Here is a 24,492-nt window from a genome sequence, read left to right as displayed (position 1 = left end):
CTGATGAACCTAAACATCTTCAGAAGTACTGGGAAGTACTTAAATACCTTTCTTTAAAAAAAATAAGTTCTCTGGATCGAGGGTTTTCTACTCTCATATGGTAGTGCTGTCTCTTGATTTCTGTGATGGACATTGTCTGCTTCAACTTTTGTTGCCTTGACTTTTAACACATTTAATTCAGAGTTCTTTAAGTGCAGTATTAAAATTCTAGGTAGTTTACATTTTAGCTTGGTGCCTACTTCAATCTTAATTTGTTTATTAGTGTAACTTCATTGTAAGAGATATCTACCATATAGCAAACAGGACCCCCTTTGCTGATTTTATTTTTTTCAGTTGGGTCTATTAAAAATAAAGTATGATCCCTTACCCAGAACAGTAGGTCTGGGGTATAAATCCTATTTCACAAAATTAAATAGCAGTATTGGTTTGCTTATTTTCAGTGGTAGACCTATACCAGCAAAATCCCAGGGTTGTTGCAAATACAGTGTGTTAGTAATTTTGGTAGTAGATCTTATCGCTGTATGTGCATTATAATTCACTGCTACAAGGAATTAAATCATTCTTCCAAGTAATGTATAATGACATTCTTAAAGCAGAAAGTTTAATTTATTGACTACAGTATATGTTTTTCTGTCCCTATTTTGAAGATCCAATTGATGTTGCTTTTTAAAGAAATTTGGTTTAGAATATTAAAATACACTGGCCCATGTCCATTTTTCAAATGTCATTAATATCTGAATCCTGTTCAAAGCTGAAATATTACTAACATTTTTCTTGAATTTAAAGAAATTCAATGCTGAAGAAAGATGTGATGGTGTCAGGCACATGCAATTTTTCTAGAGGAATTAAAGTAGTAATGCTCCTTTGAAAAGCTCATTTTATTCTTGAGCTCTATCATCTTTGATACAAAGTAAAGAATTATTTAAAGGAATTTTCTTTTTTAAAGAGAATATCTTAGTTTAATAAATCAAATTGTACTGCTGTGCCAGTTAACCAGCATATAGAACATAAACATAAAACACTTTCAAAAAAATTTAAGATGTAGCCTGCTTAAATTCTTTTTTCTTGTAAGACAATTTGCAGGGAGAATTTTAAATAACAGTAATATCTGGGAAGGCAAAAAACCTTTTTTATAATTGAAGCATTTTAAGGTACTAGGACTGTAGCAGCAATTTCGATATAGACAAAATGAAAATTTGAGTATATGTAGGTGTTTTTTTCTGTGGGTACATTATCAAAATGCACCATTTTTGCAGAACTGTCATTTGCTGCTATGTTAGTATTGAATATGTCTCTGTCTTCTGGATTGCCTAGGTAATATAATTTATTAGAAAAGAGCAAGCCAAGGCAGAGTAAATGGCTATACATCAATAAAGATTAACACTTGTGCAAAGTCATGTTTGGCATGTCCCAGCTTGGGGTAACTGAAGAAGATGCTATCCTCATGGATTTCACCAGCTTTCACTAAGGGATGATTATAGAATTTCATTCAGAACAAGCATGTATATGTTGATTTCACAGTGGTAATTCAACAATCCATATGCAAAATGGCCCCATGCTAATGTTCTTATGTCCATTCTTGTTTTAAGATGGAGCTTCTGCTCTGCTTATTTTATTTTTGATGCTACCTGATTATGTTTTAAACCTATTTTAGTTCTCTGGAGTCATTGCTATACAGAGAAAGTACTACAAATGCCTTCAGAGTACTAAAAACATTAATTCATCTCTATTTTTATATTTTTTGCTACTTTGTTATTTTTTTAACATGTAAACAAACTATAAGGAAGCAAGTTGAGGGCTAAAATTTTCAAGACCATTTTTTGATGAAAACCATTTAGAAAATTAATGCATCCCTGCATACTAGAGACTTCACAAAAAAAAAATCAATTATAGGCTTTACATTTAGTCTTTTGAGTGTATGCAAAGTGTTTTGAGGAGGGTTGGGGGCGGAGCTGTTTTGCTTTGTGTTTACAAAGACTTACCTTGGCCAAATTTCCATATAATTTCATAGGAATGGCAAAAGGCATGTCTTTCATGTAAGCACAGCCCTTAAACAAATGTGGCATTCATCTTAAAGCAATGTCAGTAGTGTTTCCAAAACAGTCCCCAAAATTTCTGTACTATTCATATTCTCTAAGCTAAATGACTAAGATCTTTGCTTCTCTCCAAAGCTGCTACGCTGCAGAGAAGTCTTCCTAGGCTGTAAAAGCTTACCAAATGTTTAGTGACTGAAAATACCGCTATTGGATGCTACCACCTGCTGATCTTGCTTACGCTGAATGAAATAGGGCAAGTAGAACAAAATGGGTGCTAAACTTGGTCTTCAAAATAATAAAATTCATATTGTTCCATAGTGCTGCTGGAGGTGAAATCTTTGACCAGTGTGTGGCTGAAAGAGAGGAAGCCTTCAAAGAGAAAGATATTAAACGGCTTATGAAGCAGATCTTGGAAGGAGTTTCATTCTTGCACAGAAACAATGTGGTTCATCTTGACTTAAAGGTAAGATTGTTGCTGTATTATTATTATTTTTATTCATATCTGCTGACTTTATTTTTGGTTGTATGTCATAGTAATGCTTATTTATAAATAATACAATTTTTACCTAGATGCTCCTCAAACAATAAAATTCACCCTTTGTGATGCAGTAGGCACCAGGGTTGCAAGCCTTTTGGGGGAGTTTCTTTGATTATGTCAAATATAAATGTCATTTGATTAAAAGAAATTTAATTAATTCAGAAGTGATTTTGCATCACACCTTAAAGTGCGACTGAGTGCTTTGGGGTAAGACCTGATTCATTTTTAAAGTGCATTAAAAATGTCTGGGTATTATATGGAATTAGGTTTGGGTTTTGTACTGTCTTGACGTTTAATGAAGCAGAGGGATGGAAGGAGCCACTGGTAGTATAAAGTGTAATGTTTCAGATTGTAATGTTCATACAGGACTGGTAAACAGTATATTAATGTGTTAAATACATTTTATAACACTTCAGTATGTTTTTTAAATTACTGTAAAACTTTATTTAAATGTTTGTCATTTACTGCCAGTCGGGCAACACCCTATTGATCATAAATTATCATGATTTACTGGAGTAAATTATTTTTTTCTTACCAGAGAAAGTTTTTAAGAGAAAAGTACAGTTGTTATCATATGAAATCCAGAGTATTGCTCATGGTTAAGAAGGGAGTTGTAACAGGAATCCAGAAAACTGACCACTTCCATTGGCAGCAAGCTGCAGTTATTTTTCTTTAGCTTCCATCCTTATGTTCATATGGAAGATGCAATTTTGTCTCATTTTGTGGTTGAACTACATTATTACTAAGCAATGCAGTATAAAACGTATTTGCATTAAAATTTTCAATTCTTTTTAGGTATCCAATTGCCATATTTACTACGCTCGCAGTAAGCTGCTACGTGTTTGTTCTGTTGCTGAGATCCTTACTTCTACTTAATTGCATTTTGGCAGTATTACAAAGCTACCAGTAGATTCCCATATCAAGCTGTACATACTTAGTAGATTAGCACATCATGAACCATTTGCATCAGCTAAAGCAGATGATGCGTAATATTTGCACACAAATATGTCACCTGCCTGGTTTTCCAACCATTTATTCAAATTATCTGTGGAAGCCTTTGAAACTTTATGTAGCCCATTGATTTAGTCATACACATAGACTGTTAATAATTGAACTAAAATAAATAATGGAAAATTTTTAGCAAGTGATGTGAGAACAAGTGTTCAGAAGGACCGAAAATGAGCAGTTAAATTCCTTAAAATTCCAGTATGCTTACAGAGGATACTCAGTGTCTGTACTGTGGTTGGCCATTGAATTTCCTTGAAGCAAAGTGTGTAAAATCAATACATGTCTTTTTGTGGACAGTATATATTTATACATGTGTTCGTAGTTAAAGCTGTAGTGTTCCTTAGCACTATCAGCTGGTTATCTGTAATCAGAAATGCATTGTACTTTATTTGACTGCAGTACTTAAAGGCAACAGTAGACAGGTTATTGATTACAGCTTGTGGACAGGTACCTTTTTCAGAGTTCAGAAAAAGCTTACTTAGAAACTTTCCAACTGATCAGAAAACTTGTTATAAAACTGAACATATCCAGTTCTGACTGGAAGATTCAGCATTGCTTTGCTGGCTTATATAGAAGTTAATTAGCAGAGCAAGTTGTCTAGTGTTTAATATGTTTATACATTAATGCAGTGTGTTTTTGAAAAGTGGATTTTAATGAGTCCTGATTACAGTGTGATTACTTTCATGATATATAAGACCATCGGTCTTTTGCAAAAGAAGGTTTAGGGAAGTCTTTGGTTTATTGATGTTTATAAAGATGATGGGAACTGTAGTATTAAAACGCATGACTTGAGAAGATTGATTGACCCACGTGCCTTGTCAGACTATAAAAAGGCACATTTTCCAAGGAACTCAAAAATTGAAGTTGGGTGCTGGTTTTGGCTGTGTGTTTATTAACCCATTGGCCTCAAACAGTCTTCTGTTGTGTAGTATGGCTCATGCTGCTTTACCTAGTGGCTCACAACACAGTGAAATTTACTAGATACTTGGTTTTGTGGTGACATTTGGAAGATATTTGCAAAGTGTGCTGTGTTAAGCAAGGTGTTTGCCAATATCAGAAAGCTTTCAAATTCTTGCTAAGATGTTTTTCTTGTGCTATTAACCAAAAGTTTCACCTTTGGGTGTCTAAAGGTTTCATTTTCATTTGTCTGGTACCAATACCTTTGGAAAGGTCCATCCAGTTTTTCGTATGTTCCATCCAATTTTCAAAAAAAGTCCGGCTCTATGCCTAGAATAATTTAAGTCAAAATGGTTGCCAGTATGTGATTGTCACCTTGTTGTAGATTATTTATAAACCTAATTGACCACAGCTATGACACTGACAGCTACCTTGCTTAACTTCTGTCTGCCCCCTTAACAAATGCAAGATTTTTCCTGTGAGACTAAACGCTGTGGGAAAAATTGGGTATTTTGATGTGGGTGAGCAAGGTTGCCACCTGATAATTTCTTTCCAAAAGCATGATTCTCCTGAAAGCTGGTTGAAATATGGCTTGTTTTAATAGCACATTACAGTCATGTAATCCAGTTTTGACTTGGAGAAAGCAAATATAATGCTACTGAGTGCAAATTAAGTATCATTTGGCAGTATTGTGTTGATGCTATTTAATTTGCAGATTGCAGTCAGGAGTCTTTCATCTCTACTTAGTGGTGTATGAAAGCTGCAGAGTAAGGGAAGACTCCTTTCCCTGTGTTTTCATTTGCTGTTTAACTTGATCTTGAATTGGTGTTTGGTAAAAGCTTAAAGTAGTTGGGAATGGAAGAGAATTTTAAAAGGTGTGGGGGCTGAGGAAGGGCTAGCTGCCTGTTGTCTGCAGCAGAGGTAGATAAAGATCCTTACATGGCCCTGGGGTCTGGGAGAATGACTGCCACAAGCAGCAGTCTCATAGTATGGTGATCCAACAGACAGCTTTGCCCTTATTCTGTATCATTTTCAAGATACTGTGCTCAGTGAGGGCAACTAGCAGAACCATTATTTGATTAAAATTGTTTTGGATGTCATTTTACACCAATATTCTGAAAGCAAACTAACACAATTGCAAAAGAAGCGGCCTGTTACAAGAACATTACAGATTGATATTCTCCACTGAGCTTTACAGGTGGATTAAGGTGGAATGTTTATTGCACAGATATGTATTAGTAATAGAAGTGTAGTATTCCTTCTCTAAAGCAACACTCAGGAAACTTAAGAAAAGAGTGAAAATTAAAATACCATTTTTTCAAGGCAAAAGAACAGTTTAATCTGGAGTTCAAACCTTTACAGCAATTAGAGCAAAGCAGTTTGTTAATAGGCAGGTATAGAGTATCCAGGTTCTGCAGAACTTCTTAATGTATAGGACGTGCATTGCATATTTTGGGGGATAGTGTGATACCAATCTGTCATGTCTGTTCTCTTAGTGACTGTAGCTTTTTTCCCACTTGCACTGACCGAAAAAAAACGACCCCCAAGCAAACTCTGTTCTTGCATTTCAATTTCTTAAAGATACGGGAGTCCTTTCACTTGTTTTAGGGCAGACTGATCAGCCTAGTTTAGTATCTTTACAAACAATATAGCTAGGGTATCCCAGCTAGCCAGTTTTTCCTGTTTCCGCCCATTATTCCTTGGATAATTCCTGTCTTTTCTTCTAGGCATGTGATTTTTTTGCAGTACTATAAATTAGATACCTAACTTCATTAATGTTGCAGGTTAAGGTGAGGCATTGATTAGTTTAAAAACATGAGCTTTATTATGTTCCTCAGTCATAGTCTTCTTAAAACCAACTAAAGATATGAGCAATATTAGGGCCAAAGCCTTGTAGAAACTGCTGGAATAATGATTCCAAAACCTGTTGGCAAGGTAGGGTTGAAGGGTATCCTATATTATTAAGTACACTTGTAACAAACAATTTGTGTGACTTGCAGAATAAATTTCCAAATGAGACCAGATCTTTGTACGCATTGCCTTAGTTTGGCCGTTGCACTGACGTTTGTAGTGTCAAGAAAGCTATGGCCTTCGTGTGGTGGTAGTTTAGTCCAATTTGAGTGAAAAAATGTAACACTGGTTAATATTTGCAATGTATAAATTATGCTTTTCAGTGCTGTTAATCTTAACATGATGATACGGGTACAACCAACGTATCAAATTCCTAAAACCTAAATTTCTGCTTCTTGGCAGCATGCCTGGAAAATACAACTTTTTGTCCTGTTTCTATATTCTTTCCCAAAGTACCCATTCCTGCCTGTGCTGACTATGGCAGTGGCTAGACTCGTGTGGCCACACCATGTGGCTTCTGTGCACATACCAATCCTGCAGCAAAGTGCATCCATTCAGATCGCCCGTTTAGGCAAGGATTTTTTTGTGTGTTTTTCTTCAGTGCACAACATAGGTTCTAAATCGGAACGATTAAGCCTTACTGCTGTAGAGGGGGAGGTTTTCCAATGTTGCCATTTCACAGCTTTCATCAGCCATTTCATTACTGCTTGATGGTAAGAGTGAAAGGCCTTTTTCGGAACGGCTACCAGGAGAGCCTTTGGCCTGCATCTCTCTTGCCATTGTGGGCTCATCAGCATTAGGCAAACCTAGATGGATTATAGCAGAAGAAAAACAAAAGAGAAACAGCATTACAGATGTGGGAAAATGACCTTCCTTTTCTTAAAGCTTTAGAGTAATTGTGTTGAGCTGAAAGCTATGGTAAGTTCAAAGCTATGGCTTCTTTAAGGTTTCATGCTGGTGTTTAGACTGTCACCTCACATGAACCCCATAATGATTCCTTAAAAGAAGAAAACAACTGTTATTTTGTTATGAGTTGATTTAGGGTTATGACTCAATTCATACTGTAGACAGGTGGGTGGGTTTTTTTTCTGCATAGGTGTGTTTTGAGTAATAGGATTGTTTTCAAAAAAGACAATAAAAACCTCTTCTGGCAACTACATTATCTACCAAAATATTATAAAACAGAGCTTAACAAAACAAAACCTTTCTATTAAAGACTTCTCTTCATTTAAATATAGAGAACAAATGTTTTTCTCATACTTTCTATTTGGCTCCTCAGTAACTAAATTTCCCACTGGGAAGAACATCTGAGAGGCTAATTAGGGAGACATGGTCAGCTTTTTTGGATGTTTGCTTTTCTAATACAAATACAGAATTAAAAATGGGAACTATAAAGCATATGGTAATGCGCAGCTCCAAAAGCCTGTCCACCAGATTCCAGTTTGTAAGCAAAAAAAAAAACAACCAAAGTAACACATGGATTTACAAACAGAAAATAGATTGACAGCATCATGGAGTGAGTTTGAAATACCATGGTTTAGCTTTGCAGGAATGAAAGAACTTGACTATGTTTAGGTCTCACAGCAAGGAGAACTGGCTCAAGATTTTTAAAATGTTCTTGCAGAGTTTTATTTCTGTGCTCAAAAGCAAGGCTTTTCATGTGAAAGCATGCCTTTGCCTTCATCACTGACTAGGGATGAGGAGAGAATGGCGAGGGGCTGGTGAGAAGGTATAAATGTTGGTGGTAATCCAGTTGAGATTATCAGTCAGTGGTTGCTTTGGTGTTCTTACTCTTTTGCCCTCCTCCCTTTTCAACCACCCCTGGTGCAAGATGATCCAGGTTCCCAATAAATAAAGGCTTGTTCGCTTTTGTGAAACCTGTGCTCACCAGGGGCATGAACACAGTGTCAACTGTCAGTGTTACCATTCGGAGAAGTTAATGATAGAGTCCAATGTGATCATTGGCCTGGGGGCAGGGAGGGTCACACCTTTATTTTTTGGCAAGGATATGCTTCAGTTGCAAAAAAAAAAAATCTTTAAGACCTGTTGTCTTAAGTTAGTTTTCAGGGTTTTTTTTAACTGAGCTAGCGTTTAAAACAGATGTTAAGGAACTTCTTAATGACCACAAAGTTGCTTTGAAGGATGACAGCCAAGATCTAGTGACGTCAGAGCAAACAAGTTTATCCAAAGGTGATGCTCTTAAAAACCTGTTTTTCAGGCTGCTATATTTTTTTTTAAACTGTTCTTCAGTTGGTGTTCTGTAATACAATTGTTTGTACTTTGAACAAGATTGAGGTCAGTTGCAACAGACTTTTCTTTAAACAGGTGTAGTCAAAATAGTTTTATGTGTTCAGGCTTTGTAAAATGATTGGGTGTTTTTGGAGACCCTTCAACAAGGAGGTATTTTACATCATCTAATGGAAGGAAGCAAGGAGGGAAGGCGAGTTAAAAAGGTGATATGGAGGGCTAAAGGTACTATGCAGAGGTATTTATATGCTGTTGTTAAATGATAGCTATTGGCATGTGGGTTTGTGTGTTCTAAGCTAATAAAGGTAGACGTTTGATTCGCAGTTATAAACAGAAGATCCCACCACTCCTTTTAGCCCACTTGTGTCTTCAAGTTCACCTTGGAGGAAATAAGTAAATGATCCTGGGTATCATATGAGGAAATAAATAAATGATCCTGGGTGTCATACTTGTTATGGAATGCATTATTGCTACTCATGAGCTAAAATAATTATGCAAGATGGTGTCATAGGCATTAGATTTGAGTGATCCTGAAAGTCTCCTCCTTTTGTCTTTCAGCCGCAAAACATTCTACTAACCAGTAAGTCTCCTCTGGGAGACATCAAGATAGTAGATTTTGGCCTTTCCAGAATAATGAAGAGCAGTGAGGAACTAAGAGAAATTATGGGAACTCCAGAATATGTAGGTAAGTTGTTACTGTAGAAGTGATGTAGAAGTCCAGGCTCTTGTGGAGTGAAAAGAAACCACCTCCATTTGGTGAATGCCAGACTGGCTGTGCTGAAAGGTCAGGTTGGATGTGGTACGGCTATAAAAGGTAGAACTGGCCAGCCTTGCGGGTCTGAGTGGTGATGCTGTGTTTGTGCTGAAGATGAGTACACACTTTATATGGCTTTTAGCAGCAGTGATAACAAGTACCATTTGAATTCAAAGTTCAAAATTACATATTCAGTCTCTGAATAAAATATTTTAGCCTGTGGAGGATTGTATCCATTTTAATGAAAACAAACAAACAAAAATACCACAAATAATTCCAGGCCTTCAAAATGTACTTGAAAATACTTTTAAGTTGTTTGGTATATCTGTATGGGTTTCAGTGCTGGAATACGCAATGTTAGATACTTCTGATTATTCCCATAAGGAATCTGTTGTACAGCTTTATTAGGAAGAAGACTAGCCTGGCTTCTGAAGGTGTCAATAAAAGGAAAACAATTATGTTTTTTTACTTAAAACCAATGAATGATAATACTCACTTAAGTAACTTGAATAGAAACATGTTGTCTTCAAAAGGCATACTTCATACTGTCATACTTCAAATGACTTATCTTAAATTTTACCTCATACTCGACATTGCACTATATAACTACAATATAATGCCTGCATGTGACAAAAAAAAACTTGGTTTTTTTTTCCCTGAATAGCTCCTGAGATTCTGAGTTATGACCCAATCAGTACAGCAACTGACATGTGGTAAGTAGAACAAATTAATAGTCATACTAACTTACTTTACTTGAAAGTGGGGTTTTGTAAAAAAAACCACCACACACCCTAAAACACTGCTTTTCTATTTTTGTTTTTTTTTACTTCTAATTTAGGAGTATTGGAGTACTGGCATATGTTATGCTAACAGGGATATCGCCTTTCTTAGGGGATGACAAACAAGAAACATTCTTAAATATATCTCAAATGAACGTAAGTTACTCTGGAGAGGATTTTGACCTCATATCAGAGTCTGCTGTGGATTTCATCAAAACTCTGCTGGTTAAGAAGCCAGAGTAAGTAAAATACACAACGGTGTGTGCTAATGTGTCAGACTGGATTAATTTTTAATGTGGCAAGTGCTGGCATTTTCACTTGTAAAGTACAAGGGAAGGGAGCTTTGATTATTCATATTTCATTGTGCTATTACTTTTCATGTCTATGAAAAGAGAATTCCTCCATTTCCCTCCAAACTTGCGTATTCTGAGTGTGTCCAAGTGTTAGTAATCAGAACTCAAACTGGTTTTAGAAAACTATATGAATGCGTGTGGTACAGGATACTGACTTTCCTTGCCGGTTCTTTGCTGATGTCTCTTAAATGAACAGTGCTTTCAGCCTTTTAATTTTTTTATGTTAGTGGAGTACCTTACTCTTTTCTGGTTCATTAATACGCTTTTCTCAAGGGGCAGCAAACTGGAAATTCCAGGTCTCAAAATAGAAGAGGTGTTTTGTGTGGAACTTCACCAGTTCTTTGTGGGACATGTCAACTATTGAAATTGCCTACTGCTTGTCTATGGGAGATTAAGAATGCAAGGGTTGGGTAATTTTCCTATATATTAAAAAAATAATCTGTATATGAAAGTTGATTGGCAACAGGGGAACATACCGATATGTAAGGATCTAGGAACTCCTTTATTTTAGACGTTAGCACTTCATTTCCTTGGGCTTCTATTGGTCTTTTTTGGTAAAAGATGGCTATCAGTGTGTTTTGTTGTTTGCTTGTTGTTGGGGTTTTTTTAAAGTTCTGTTAGTTTGTCTTGAATACAAACATATCCTTGGAATAATTTGTATGGATCTCTTCTGCAAGGTATACTGGATTTCAAGTTCATTTGGACATTTACACTTTCCTCCTTTTGCAGGGACCGGGCAACTGCTGAAGAATGTCTTCAACACCCGTGGTTAGAACAAAGCGATAATCCTGCTTGCAGGTCCTGGAATAAGAGTACAGGAGGGGAGACCAGTGATGCCAGCCAGAAAGATGGAGATTCTACCTCTGAAAAACCTGTAGATGCTGAGAAGACTGAAGAGGAAGAATCAATAGTGACAGAAGAACTAATTGTAGTGGCTTCATATACACTGGGACAATGTAGGCAGTCAGAAAAAGAAAAAGTAACTGAGCAGAAAGCCATTTCCAAACGATTTAAGTTTGAGGAACCATTACTGCAAGAAATACCAGGAGAATTCATTTACTGAACTGTGTGGAGCTTCATAGTTATAACTGGAAGGCAGTGTTTTCTACTAAACAAAAATACCCTAGCCAAGTGAATTTCGGATATGCAATAAATGTTCTAGATAAAATGTTGATAAATGGCATCCAGGGAAAATGTGCCAAGTTTTAATTTCAAGTGGCTGACAGGAATTTAACAAAGATAAAATGCTCATTTTTGTTTGTAATTTTTATTTCTGTGTTTTTGTTGCTTGATAGCAGAGTTTTTGTTAATTGTTTCAGTGTTTTGGAGAAGTTGATATTGGAAGTGTTTCAATGACAGATGTCAAGAGGAGTATTTTAGGATATGTTTTGGCATTTAATGCAAATATATAATGCTGGGCTTTCCTCAAACACCTTTTAACACTCCTGACTTCAATTGAACTGTCTACTGGTCTAAAAATTGTATGAGGGGGAATTTGATCAACTGGTTTGACATACAGATTTCAAAGCTATACTGTGTGTAATTCATTTATATCAAGGCAAAGACACAGCCTGCTCTGGTGTGTAGCCAAACAGTGAGCTGTGCTCCTCTAGGAAGAGGTGCACGTGTCCCACAGGTAAAGAAATCTGTATCAGGGACCAATTCCAGATCCTCAATGGTGATACTTCCTTATTTGGAAGCACGGTAAAATCCTGCTCTGGAGGGTGAAAAGTTTCCATCGGTCACTCTTGAGAGCTAGCAAAGATCGCTCCCTTCCCCTCCCGTGTTGGGGGAGATGTGCTAACAGAATCCAGCTCAGTGTGACTACATAGTGTTGATGAGTGGAAAAAAGAATGACAGTCAGATGTAGCCCTGCTGAAGTTACTCTGTCCACTGACTTCAACATGTTACATCAGACAGTTTGTCCCAACTAACGATAAATCAGCCCTTGATTCCGCCTCCCCCAGAACCCAGCTGGGGTTTTACTGGGAGCATGAGGTCATTTCTGCCTTCTTTCTGTTCCTTCTAACCACTGCTTTAGGGAAGAAAGAAGCATCCTTAGGTTAAATTGCATAACCTTGTTCAATGTAGCTATCAGATGAGGAAGATGCTGCTTCCTCTGAAACAGTGAAGCACAACTCATACCTCGTGCTTCCTGGTCGCTCTCCCTTAGCCTCTTGGAAAAACAGCATGTGTGTGACGGGGCAGAGTGGGATTAGGGAGCTCTGTGGATGGGTCATAGTTCTCAATGGGCACGGTCCCTCAGAGAACAAAGCTGGGACCAACTGGGCATCAAAGTTGACTGGTTTTTGCAATGTACAGGTCTGAGGATCTCAGAGTGCTGGTTTTCTAAGAAATATTTCATAATGATGCTGTTCCAAAGTTTAATTTTTATGTAATTGAAGTTTAGTACTATTATATTGCATACTGTTAACTATTCAACTATTTATTTGGTTTCCTTATGCTGTTTCTTTATAATAAACCCTGACAAAAGTTTTCCTGCTATAAAGCAATGAATAGAAACTCTTAAGGTAGTTTTTCCTTTTTTCCATGTTGTTACAGACTTTTCCTAATTTCAAATGTACCAAGAACGTTCTTACTCTTGTAGTGAACAGTTCAGTGCTCTCTGCTAATATTTCGGTTCCTCCTTCACGTGAAAGGCAGATGGCTTATTAATAAAGCTTTAGCAGTGCTGGGGTGATCTGATTAGCATTGCTGTAAGGGTGGGAGAAAAAGTGCTAGTAAAGAAGAAAATTGAGCTAAAGCCAGTGTGACGCCAAGTGGGGCAACAAGCATTTTTCTGTAGGGCTTCATTGCCAGTGGTCTGGTTGCCTTCACTTGAAGCCACATCAGAAAAATTGCACCTAAATTAAACTGTTCTGTCAAGCTTCTTCCCCTGTGGGATTACATACTGAATATTCTTGTAGGTAGGGCAGCTTCCTCCTTGAAGACCTTCATATAAGAAAACCCAGTAGTACTCATAATTGAGTTTGGATGTGGGTTTTTTATATTTTAATGCAGACATGCCTTTCACACTGTTTTCCCTCCTTTTGTAGAGAGCAGCCTACAGATTCTTCCTGCAAAGCTACATGCAAGGTTTTCTTGGATCGCTGTGGCTGGCCGTTAGTAGAAGTTAAACAAGAATCTTTGAGCCAACAGAGCAGTTATCTGGGTGTTTCTGGAGCTGGGCGGCAGCTGTGTTACTGCATGGGTGCTGACCCTACCTGCGACACCGATCTGTTTCAGGCTTTTTAGGCATGACACTGCTCTTCATGGGCATCTTTTAGTGTTCAGCCATTTGCCCATGACAACTGGGTGAGGGGACATTAACTCATGAAATCCTTTTGTGCAAAATTGCAATTTCTCCCAGCTTCATCGCTGTCATTTTGACCTTTTTTTCGCATCTCTACTTCCTTACTTTTACAAATAGAGCAAAGTGCTGGGGCTGACATCCCACCCTGACAATGTTCTGTATCTGTATACCTAAATGTGTAATAGCTCATGGCTGCTCAAAGCAAATCATTTGAGGGACATACACCTGTTTCAATTCCTATTTGTAACCACAGATCATGTCTCAGATGGAAACTGGTACTAATGAAAAAGTGTAGATGCTGAGCAGCATACATTTTGTCCTGTATTTACTGGTTTAAATGTATGACAATGAAGCTTAACGTGTATAAATGAACTATTACAAGGCCAGCTTCCCTTGATTTGGCTGCTTTGAGATTTCCAGTGGGCTGCATTTGTTTAACTTGTGCCTTAAGGTGATTTTATAAAGTGTTTTTTAACATCATTAGAATTTGTATAAAGTTGTGAAAGTTTAATAGTGTAAGTTACAAACAAGGCATCTTAGATTGGCCTTGTAATAGGAAAAAATTTCTGTAACACGTAACAGCAGGACTGTCAGCCGGTCCCACATGCTTGAAGCTGTTTCTGTTCCACTAAGTGTGGGTAAAGCTGTAAATGAGGTATTCTTACCCTGCGCTGTAGAAAGGGGCTATTGTGGCTCATGTTCTCAAAAGGCTGAGTTACTTGTGAAGTAACACATTAAGAGTAGGAAGAAAATCACAAGCTTGTGAAGAAGAGCTGGTTTTCTGCAGCTCTGTGAATATGGGATCGGCATGTACGTTTGCTGAAGAAAGCTGCTTATGCCTTACGGTGTTTGTGGGGAGGGGGGTGGTTGCAGGGAAGGAATCAACTCCTTGGCCCTCGTGGGCAATGCTCTCTGTCCCTGCTCTCCGGGCCCGGCACCTGCCGGCTGCCTTCGTAATGCTGGGAGCACGGCTGCTCTTTGCTGGAGTGCGGGAAGCTGGAAGGGGTGGGAGTGCAGATGTTCATGGAAGTTGCTGGGGAACTGCCTTTTTTGTGGTTCTGGTGCAAGAGCCGCAAGCTGTAGCTACAAACGGGGCAGGTCCAGGCCTCTTGCAGCTGGAATAAACAGCAAAGTCTAGTTGAAAGCAAAGCCTTGTCCCCTCTTGTCTTGTTGCTAGGTCCACCTCTTCAAGCAAGAGGCTGTAGAGTTTATAGCCATTAAAAGTTCTATACAATCATTCCCCGCCCCCCCCCAAAGCTGAACCTGCATGGTGATTTGTCTCATTTCTTACACGTTTCATTTGAGGGTCCCTAAATACAAAATTCCAGCTCGTGATCTACCAGGTAAATCTTGAGAGCTGTTAGGCAGGACATGCAAGTAGAAATTCAGTGCCTGTTCTCCACTGGTGGTACTGGCAGGGGACAGCAAGGAAGGTGGGCCATGCACCAAGTTATTCCATGGCTTAAGATCTCCCTTGAATATTCCAGGTGCTGCTCCTGGAAGACAATTTCACATTTTAAATAAATAGTGCCAGCTCATTGTACTTCTGATAAGGTGTTTACTGTTTCAGGAACTTTACAATAAATGAAATTTTGTTTTCTGGACAGCTGATGGGTCTTTTGTTCTTCACGTGTTGGGAAACACTTTAAACCATTTAAAAAAAAAAGAAACCCTATTCTTTCTTCAAGACAGCATTATTGATCTGAAACAATTCCAAAAGTTACGGTAGTTTTTCTGGTGCAGGATGACTGGGATCAACAGTAAAGCTAAAGTACAGCACTGCCCTGCGAACGGCTGCATGTTAAACTCGCCTGTGGTTGGTGGCTGTGCACCTTCACGCTTGGCTTCAAGCGCTCACTAGAAATACTGCTGGGCCTGGGCTGTGGTATATTAGATGGAGTCCCCTGTTCAAATGCCTTTGCTTTTCTCCGAGGGCCTACCTAAAGTTATTTTTCTCAACACCTGTAGGACAGGCTCACTGATATTTTAGTTTTCTGAATTACACATTTGCACAGCAAATGTAAGATGCACCAATAATCTTTTCCAGTCTAAAGCTGTATGCTTGCACTGCAGGGGTCTTCACAATACAGCAATTACTGATGCTCAATTAAGCTGTCATTGGGATTAATAAATAGTCACATTATCCATGTAAAGCTTCCTGGTTGGTTTGGTTGCGGGTTTTTTCTTGGTATATAATAAACCTAGAAGTATATTTCCATTAAACTTTGGACTGTTATTACCTTCCTGAAGATGCTGGGGGTTGGAAAGGTGCTATTTAAATGCCAGTGAATGGTGTGCGGTGTAGGACAGCTGTGCATCCAGGACAGGGTGGAGCAGATGGGAATCAGAATTATTCCAGGTTTCACAAATCCTGCTGAAATGTGTGCTCCAAAGCAGTGAAATTTTAACACCCCCTCCAGGATGCGCCATGTCCGGGGCTGTTATTTGCCTGATGTGACTTTCCCATGGGGGGAAAGTCAGAGCATCGACTAGATGCTGGGTAAGAAAAGTATTTCCTCTTCTGTGGAAAGGCATTTCCTCTTCTAACACTGCTTAATTTCGTTAATTGCTCCTGTTATTAGACAGCTGATAACTGTATACCTCTGTGAAAGTAAAATATTTTGGTTCCATAAAAATACAACCCGGAAGCTTCATAAAACAACAACAACAAATAAGTCATATGAGTGTGTTAAAAATTACCTTAATTAAGAAAAGGTTATGATTTGTCAAAGCAAAGGAAAGCGTTAGGACCACAACAGTTACTGTGAAATTAAGAGAGGAAAGGGAACTTAACTACTTGAAGGGATTATCTTTTTTCCTATAAATGCACAGAATTTAATTGTGCTGAGTCTTTGCTTGCCTGTGCCATCAGAATCACAGCGAAGCTGGTGAGGTGTCGAAGTCAGTGTACCCCACCTCTTAATTACTTTGTAATCCCAGTACAGACCGAATTGCGCAGGTGCCTTTCCACAGATCCTGACAGGAAAATCTCCTGGGCTGTTGGGGTATCGCCTTGCTGCCTGCCACCTTTCAGGAGCACCCTGCAAGACCCAGCTGGTCTGGTGGCTGGGTGGAAGTTCTTGTCGCGGGACTCGCCAAGCACAGAGAGGTAAAGGCTGTCTCCAAGAAGTTACTGACTCAAGGTGCTTGCGTCTAAATCTTCTAGGAAAGCCAATTGTCAGAAACTGCATTAGATTGGTCAAGAAATTAACATGATTCTAGTATTTTCATACACTTGGTGCTACACAAAACGAACCAAAGGTGTTTAGCCAGGTGTGATGCATCTTCCAAAGTAACGCCAAGAACGTGGTGGGTCTCCATCACTACTGGTGTTACAGGACTGCCCGGGCCAAGCTGCAGGGAACGCTGCAGCCAATTTTGCAGCAAAAAATGCAGGAAAGTGATTTTGCTTTGACCAGCAGCCAAGATGCAGGAAAGAACTGGATGTGCCCTCATTTCTAATAGGGAGGTAAATCCAAACAGCTAACGGTCCCTGCGCAACACAAGACCTCTGCCCCAGCTAGAGAGTGAACTGCCGGGGCTGAGTTGGACAAAACCATGTTACTACCAGGAGAAACATGCTCGAAAGGGCGAACATCCCCCTGCTCAGCATTTACAAAGCTAGAGCTTTTAAAACACTTGGGTTCATATAGCCCCTGCGTGCTAGTTGGGTCCATCTCAAATAGGCACAAGCGTTTTAACAGTCCACAAAGCAGTATTTGTTGTTCCTCAGCTCTAAATTAAGTTCGTGCCCTGAACAGCCTGCTGCCTGCATGGTTTCCTTGAGGGGGAGGACTGCCTGGCAGAAGCTATTAAAATCAAACGAGACAGTAAGAAACAAACATGCAATCCGGCAAAGGTCATGAAGATGATGGTTGTTTCAACCACGCCAACAACAGCAGAAGGAATTATGCAAATACTCAAGTCAATTTAAAAGAAATTGTTTAACATACTGAAAATGATGATTAAAGGATTGCAGCACCTGTTAACGAGGCCGAGAGACCTGTGGTTGTCAGCCTGGAGAAGAGAAGGCTCGGGGAGAGATCTTACCAGCGTGTATAAATACCTGTCGGGGAAAAGTAAAGAGGATGGAGCTGGGTCCTCCTCAGTGGTGCCTGGTGGTGGGACAAGAGGCAGCAGGCACACTGAAACACAGGAAATTCTGTTTAAACATAAGAAAAAAAGCTGGGTTTTTTACTGTGAAAATGGTTGAACGCTGGTACAGCTTGTCCAGAGGTTGTGGAGTCTCCATCCTTGGTGTCCTTCACAACCTGCCTGGACACAGCCCCAGGAGACCCACTCCAGCCGATCCTGCTGGGAGTGAGGTGGCTGGACTAGGCGATCTCCAGTGGCTGCTCCTCACCTTAACCGTTCTGTGATTAGAAAAAAATGGCTTTCTAAAGGAGTCTAACTGGTGGATTTAGGGTCTTTTATCAAAAGATGAATATTTTTTCAATAAAACCAAAATGATTGCCCAGGCTGGTGTTGAGTGACACACAACGCAATATAATTGTAATGAATTAGTGCCTCAATGACCCACTGAAGTTAAATACAACCTGATCTGCTCCAGTGTTCCTTAGAAGAAAAGACCACAAGGGGAAGAGGGGTGCCCAGGTGCCCTCTTGAAGTTATTTGGGCTTTCAGCAGCTGTTGGTAGTTCTGAGACCTTTGCTCTCCCCATTTGCCTGCTGTGCTCCAGCAATCTTGGCTGCTCCTGCTGCACCTGTGTCCTTGCTGGAAGCAGCCGCCGTGGGCTGTGGTGTATTTAACGGGAGCCACAAGGCTGAAGTAGCTTGGCACCAAATACACCAGCTTGCTGGTTTTTTCTCTCTTTGAATATGTGCATCTTAAAAGAGCGCAAGCACAGCAAGGAAGTGGCTCTTCAAGGTCACAAGGTAAGAAATTCTGTGTTTGCCAGGTATTAGGTAGTAAAACAAAAGCAGGGATTTGAAGGTGGTTTTACTCTTGTCCTGCTCCACCGATTTTCTGCCTTCCAGCTTCACCCAATGCTTGCTTCTTTCTCCAGGTTTAAAGAATTGATTTTGAGAAACACTGGTATGATATGATGATAGTGCCCATCCTCAGGGCTTTGATGACCCTATGGGTTGGTTAGGGTGGCCAGGTGTCCTGGTTTCAGTGGGGATAGGGTTAATTTTTTTCTTAGTAGCTAGTACAGTGCTCTGCTTTGGAGTTGGTGTGAAAACAATGTTGATAGTGTGCTGATGTTTTTAGTTGTTGCTGGGTGATATTTATACTAAATCAAGGACTTTTCAGTTCCTGGGCCCTGCCAGCCAGAGGGCTGGAGGGGCACAAGAGACTGGGAAGGGACACAGCCAGGACAGCTGACCCAAGCTAGCCAAAGAGGGTGACACCATATTCCAGACCATATGGTGTCATGCTGAGTATATAAGCTGGGGGAAGAAGAAGGAAGTGGGGGGACACTTGGCATTATGGTGTTTGTCTTCCCGAGTAACCATTATGCGTGATGCAGCCCGGCTTTCCTGGGGATGGGTGAGCACCTGCCTGCCCATGGGAAGCGGGGAATGAATTCCTTGGTTTGCTTTGCTTGCGTGCGTGGCTTTTGCTTTACCTGTTAAACTGTTCTTATCTCAACTCCTGAGTTTTACATTCCTTCCTGATTCTCCTCCCCATCCCTCTGGGTGAGGGGGAGCAAGCGGCTGCGTGGGTTGCTGGCCAGGGTTAAACCAGGACGCCGGGAGTGCTAAAGGGGCTCTGCTAGGTCTTGAGGGGGCAAGTGAGAAAAGGAACCTTTCTGCAAGCTCTGCTTTCCCCCAGGCAAGGTAATAAACCCCCAGCGTCACTGGCGGGGTTTGTGTGGGGTTATCTGCCTCAGGCCTGGGATAACCAGGGTCACAGCTGGGCTGGGCGGTGGCATTTGTGGTGCAGCGACTTGCGAAGCCCGACCGGGGACGTTGCGTGTGCCAGCTTGAGAGACAGGAAGGCGGTGAGCGAGCGTTGTGTTGTAGGCTGGGGTGGCTGTGGCTGGGCTTCCCGGACACCTTGCAGCCACCGCGAGTGCCAGGCTTACGAAGTGCACAGTGGTGACAAAAGGCAGCGTGTGCCAGGTGCTCCTGGCACAGACACGGGGAGGGATGGCACAGGCTCTGGTCGCTCCCCACAGCTCCTCTGGAGACTAGTTACGAATCACAGCTGCAGCCAGGGAAGTTGCAACTGATGGATGTGAAGTGGTTGGGTTGGTTTTTCCTTGTCAACTGTTTGATTCCCCACCAAACTTCTTCGGTGACCAAAAGCCAGAGCCGACCATACTCCGAGACACCAGGTGGCCAGAGTTCTCCATATCTCCCATGTGGTTTTCTTGCCAGGTGGACTGCAGTAGTGCAAGGCTAATGTTTTTAAATCACACCGTTTGTAATTTGTTTTGTGAAACCAGATAGCAGTGATTTCAGTCTTAAAGCTGAGATGCTGTTTCTCCTTGATTCACCCTAATCCTTTCCCTGGTGTGTTGGGCATCCACGTGGGTTGGATCAGGTCTCACGAGTGCTGTTCATCCCAGCAGCTCTTTCTAAGTCCCAAACTAAAGCTCATATGTATTGTTGCCTTCTAAAAATGTTTGTCCAAGACACCTTTGCTGTGGTCTGTTAGCGTTTCCTCCTTACTTCAACGTTTGCTCTTCAGGCTTGTTCAGAAGCCACTCGCCCAATTTGCTGGGATGTTGTTGAGCAGGAAAAATGCTTGCTGGTCTTTTAATGATTTTTTGCTCCAGCTCCCCCTTCTTTATCAAATACTCATTGCTCCTGAAAAGCTCTGTATTGCCTGTGCCCTTGGTGGATTTCTAGTACTCACATCTGGATGTTGAGATGGCGGGAAGAGAAGGGAATCGAGCGATATAAGCTCTGGGCTTTCCCCCAGCTGCAGCTTGATTAAGCTGCTGTCTTACAATAAATCCAAAATACACATTCCTCTGGACATTCTTCATGGCTCACATGGTACTTCAAGGCATGAAGGCAGGACAGACATACAGAGGTGTCTCTTTGCTGTCTCGGGCTGTGCCTTGGGCTTTGCAATTGTTTGAATGTGCAGTTTGGGGCAGGGGGTGGAAACAGTGTGGTGGTTTGGGTGGTTTTTTGCTTATTCCTCACCTTGCTTCTGGTGATGGGCGATTCTCTACCTGACTGACAGAATCAAGGCACAATCAAAAACCTCTTGTGTAGTCAGAGTAAACCATGGCAGTGTTTCACCTGTGCAGCACCTCTTGAGGGTTTTCCTCCCCAAGTCAACGTGGTCTCCTGAGCTCAGGTTGGGCAGTGCTGGTGTGAAGCTTTGGCTTCTTTCTGAATAAACTTGAGCATGAGCAGCAAGTCTCTTCCTGGAATTCCTGAGTTACCGTGAGTGGTCTCAGTGCTCTCATGAGCTTTTTAATGATAATTGTGAAGGGTGCAAGTCTACCTGATATGCAAATATTCATTAGGAGCGGAGGGGGCGGCTGCTGAGCTTCACCTCTGCTGCTTTGCCCCTCCTACCGTGGGTAACACCTTGTTGGGAAATGGGGGAAACCTGAAGCAGCAAGGGAGTAGCTCTGAGCAGATGGCTTTGCCTCCAAGCCATGACAGAGTAGCCCAGTGCTCCTGACTTTGTCTGCAACTGTAGAAAAGCTCAGTTTCCTGGCAGTTTGTTTATTTATTTCAAATTCATAATACCAGCACTCATAGGGCATAACACCTGGCTTCTCAGGAACAGCAAGTCTTTTGCAAGATATTTATTTTAGGCTTCTGCTGAGCACATGAATACACCAGCAAAATAAAGAAATTACAATTATGACGATGATGAGGTCAGTCTTAGAGAGAAAATTGTCTTGAGAGCACCCACTTAAGTAAAATTGTCACTTGGGCAACTGTGTACATTCATGGACACAGCAGGATGCAATCGATTAATGATTCCTTCGGCTCAATGGGAGGTGGAGAAGCAGCTGTCTTTGATTTTTAACCTTCTTGCACACCAGTGCTTTCCACTGGGGAGTGGTAAACAGGAATATTCTGACCATCCCGCAGTTTCAAGGTGACATCCTGAAGGCACCAGCTAATAAAATAAAAAAAAATACTTTTTAACTTGTTTCAATCACTTTTAATAGTAGTAAAGTCAGTGTAGAAACAGCTGGCACAAAGAAACAAATCATTCCATGCATTCACTGCTTTTAAAAATTCTCTCAAGTGTTTTAAAACTTGGTTTGCGAGTGCTAGCTTCTGAAAGCTCTTTTCCCTAACAGCATAGCACAGCCCAGATTTAAAGGACTGGGATGCATGTTCCTATTTGTTGCAACTCAAATAAAATCCTGCCAGCTATTTTTAGACAGGGCATTCCTCCCCCAACCTGGTGCCTTTCTTCCTCTCCATCCTGCGGGTGCATTCCTTGCTCCACTCCTCTCCAGCCTCGGAGCCAGACTGTGTTGCTAAGGAATTAGCCTGGCTTGGAGGAGTTTGAACGCTGTGTGATCGCTCAATGTGACTGCTGAAACCCTGGCAGGGTACAGCAGTGGTTACTCAAAGGAGAAGGAAAACAGTGTTTGTTGGAGATGGAGGGGGAGCCTTTTCCTTCCTTTCAGCCCTGCTCCAAACCCACTTCTGTGAGACTGCTCGTGCTGCTTTTCCAGCTGGGAAGGACTATTATTTTGGGGTACTAAGATAGGATTTTTTTCAAAAGCTCCTGGCACTCACCCGGCCCTGCTTTTGCTGGCGTCGGTGATGAGTACATACCATGAAGGAATGAGGCTGCCGCACCTCTGTGCGATGGCTCTTCGCTTGCCAGCCCTCCGCCTACATCCGACCCGGGACGAGCAACTGCCTCATTGATAGCAGGGCCTGAAGGGGCAGCTGCTCGCTCCCCTCAGCGTGGCCTGGGCTCTCGGCCCTTCCCCCCGCTCGCTGCAGGGCAGGCAAGCTCATTTTGCCAGACTGGTGCCTTGGTCGCCCTTGTCTCCAGGTGCCCTCCCCATCCCTGCGCTCCCTGCACCTGGGTGAATGCCACGTCCTCCATGTCCAAACCAGCCCACACACTCCAAATTTCCCTTTTTTTCTTTTTTTTTCTAGTTACTCTCTTTTTTTTTTTTTAAATAACCACATAAATAAATAAACCACAAGGGGCGGACTGCACGCTCGGAGTCAGAAGCATTTTGGTGGCTTGGAAGCTTCAGCTACCCCTGCGCTGAGAGCTCACCTCCTGGTGCGGTTGGGCTCTGCCTGCATCGCTCCGCTTGCCTCCCTGGGCTCTGCTGGAAATGCCCCCACGCACGCCCGGCAGAGCCCCACCAGGATGGCCTGCTTACGTGTCATTCCCATTGGGGATTTCAGGAGCTCCTCTCCGTAGAGGAGATGGGAACCAGCCATTTTATTCTTAGTTGCCTGGCCAGGTGCAAGGGCACCTGGCCCCAGACGGAGCTCTGCACGGGACCCAAATGTAAGCAGAGGTGGTTGAGTCTAACAGATTTGTCGGCCATAAAAACCTCTTACAGGAGATGATTTCTTTTTTCCCCCTCCTCTCTTAAGCTTGCAGAAGTGCATCGAGAGTTCATTTTAAAACAAAACTCTGAGAGACGGGCACTTCAGTTACTGCTGTAGTTTAACATCTTGCAACATTCAGTTACCCTCGCAGTAACTGAGTGAGGCAGAAGGGAACTGTTACTCCCTCTGCGAGGAGGGGATAAGGAGGAGCAAGGAGATCAGAGCCGGGCTCCGGGGAAGCGCAGGTGTGCAAGAAAGGTGGCCAGGGACCTCTGGGGCCACCTCTGGTCATGAGGGAGGAGGCCAGGCCTGGCCCCCCGAGTCTCTCAAGTACCAGCCTAGTGCCTTCCTCACATCCCCTTACACCTTACTGCCCATAGTTTTTCAGAAGAGAAACCCAGTAAGTCGTGCTCATCTAATTATGAAAAGAAACCATTACCATATGGTTGTGGCAGCTGAATAAAAATGTTGCAGCTTTGAGTTTCTAAATAGAGCTAACAGAAGTGCCTACGAACTCCAAGAACAAGTATATGCAAAAGGGTTTGCGTCTAATAAAATGTTCCCTTTTGCAATGGAAAATGGACTTTGAATTCACGTAGCAATTCTTTGCTCAGTTCTAGAAGTCGGTTTACCTTTGACAAGGGAGGTTTTCAGGCTTCAGTACTACAAAAATGTAAATATGATGGGGGATCAGAGCATCCTTTTACTGTAATGTATTTGTTCTAGCACTGTTTTTAACTATAAGGACAATATTTGTCGGATAGCTTGGAAAAAAAGCCCAAACCTGCATGATTTTTAGCTCACCTTGGCAGGCTCTGATATAATGTGTAATTTCCCTACTGCAATACATAGTGCTAGGCTGGAGTTAGGGCTGCTGCTCAGCAGCTCCTGCACCTCCTTGGGGAGGAGGGGTGGGGGACACGCAGTATGTTACCTTGGATCACAGTATTCGTACGTATACTGAGCTATAGTTTGCAGAACACATTTCACACAAATGAGTGGCTCATGTTGCTCTTCTATGTGTATTCATAGGGACAAATTCAATATATTTCTCAACTAATTTACATTTTTGCCATAATGATGGTAATAACCTTTCACAAGACCTTTGGACATGAATTTCCGCTTCCTTTGTGTGCATGATCTCAGCAGCATGGGTGACTAAAACAAATACCCTGCTCCACTCTTTTCTCCTACCACTTCTCTCCCTGCACCTATGTGTTTCTCCCGGCACCTCCCCCCG

At 41.4% G+C, this 24,492-nt stretch overlaps 2 protein-coding genes across 8 annotated transcripts in view; one reads left to right on the top strand and one right to left on the bottom strand.

Moving 5' to 3' along the window:
• Positions 1–15,380, top strand: part of STK17A (serine/threonine kinase 17a) — a 28,426-nt gene extending 13,046 nt beyond the window's left edge. Inside the window, exons 3-7 of the mRNA XM_040590901.1 lie at positions 2,355–2,499; positions 9,136–9,262; positions 9,996–10,044; positions 10,170–10,349; positions 11,193–15,380. Of these exons, the coding sequence (XP_040446835.1) occupies positions 2,355–2,499; positions 9,136–9,262; positions 9,996–10,044; positions 10,170–10,349; positions 11,193–11,526 (835 nt within the window). The 3' untranslated portion in view covers positions 11,527–15,380. The remainder of the gene's footprint in view (positions 1–2,354; positions 2,500–9,135; positions 9,263–9,995; positions 10,045–10,169; positions 10,350–11,192) is intronic.
• Positions 15,381–21,499: 6,119 nt separating this feature from the next.
• LOC121086128 (cytochrome c oxidase assembly factor 1 homolog) overlaps positions 21,500–24,492 on the bottom strand; it is a 53,796-nt gene continuing 50,803 nt past the window's right edge. For all 7 annotated transcript variants that reach the window (XM_040589388.1, XM_040589389.1, XM_040589391.1 and 4 more), the window contains one exon: positions 21,500–21,834. In XM_040589388.1, the coding sequence (XP_040445322.1) occupies positions 21,738–21,834 (97 nt within the window). In that variant the 3' untranslated portion in view covers positions 21,500–21,737. The remainder of the gene's footprint in view (positions 21,835–24,492) is intronic.

This window comes from Falco naumanni, chromosome 4, assembly GCF_017639655.2.
Source record: "Falco naumanni isolate bFalNau1 chromosome 4, bFalNau1.pat, whole genome shotgun sequence".
Lineage (NCBI taxonomy): Eukaryota > Metazoa > Chordata > Aves > Falconiformes > Falconidae > Falco > Falco naumanni.
This window is presented reverse-complemented; position numbering and strand designations above follow the sequence as displayed.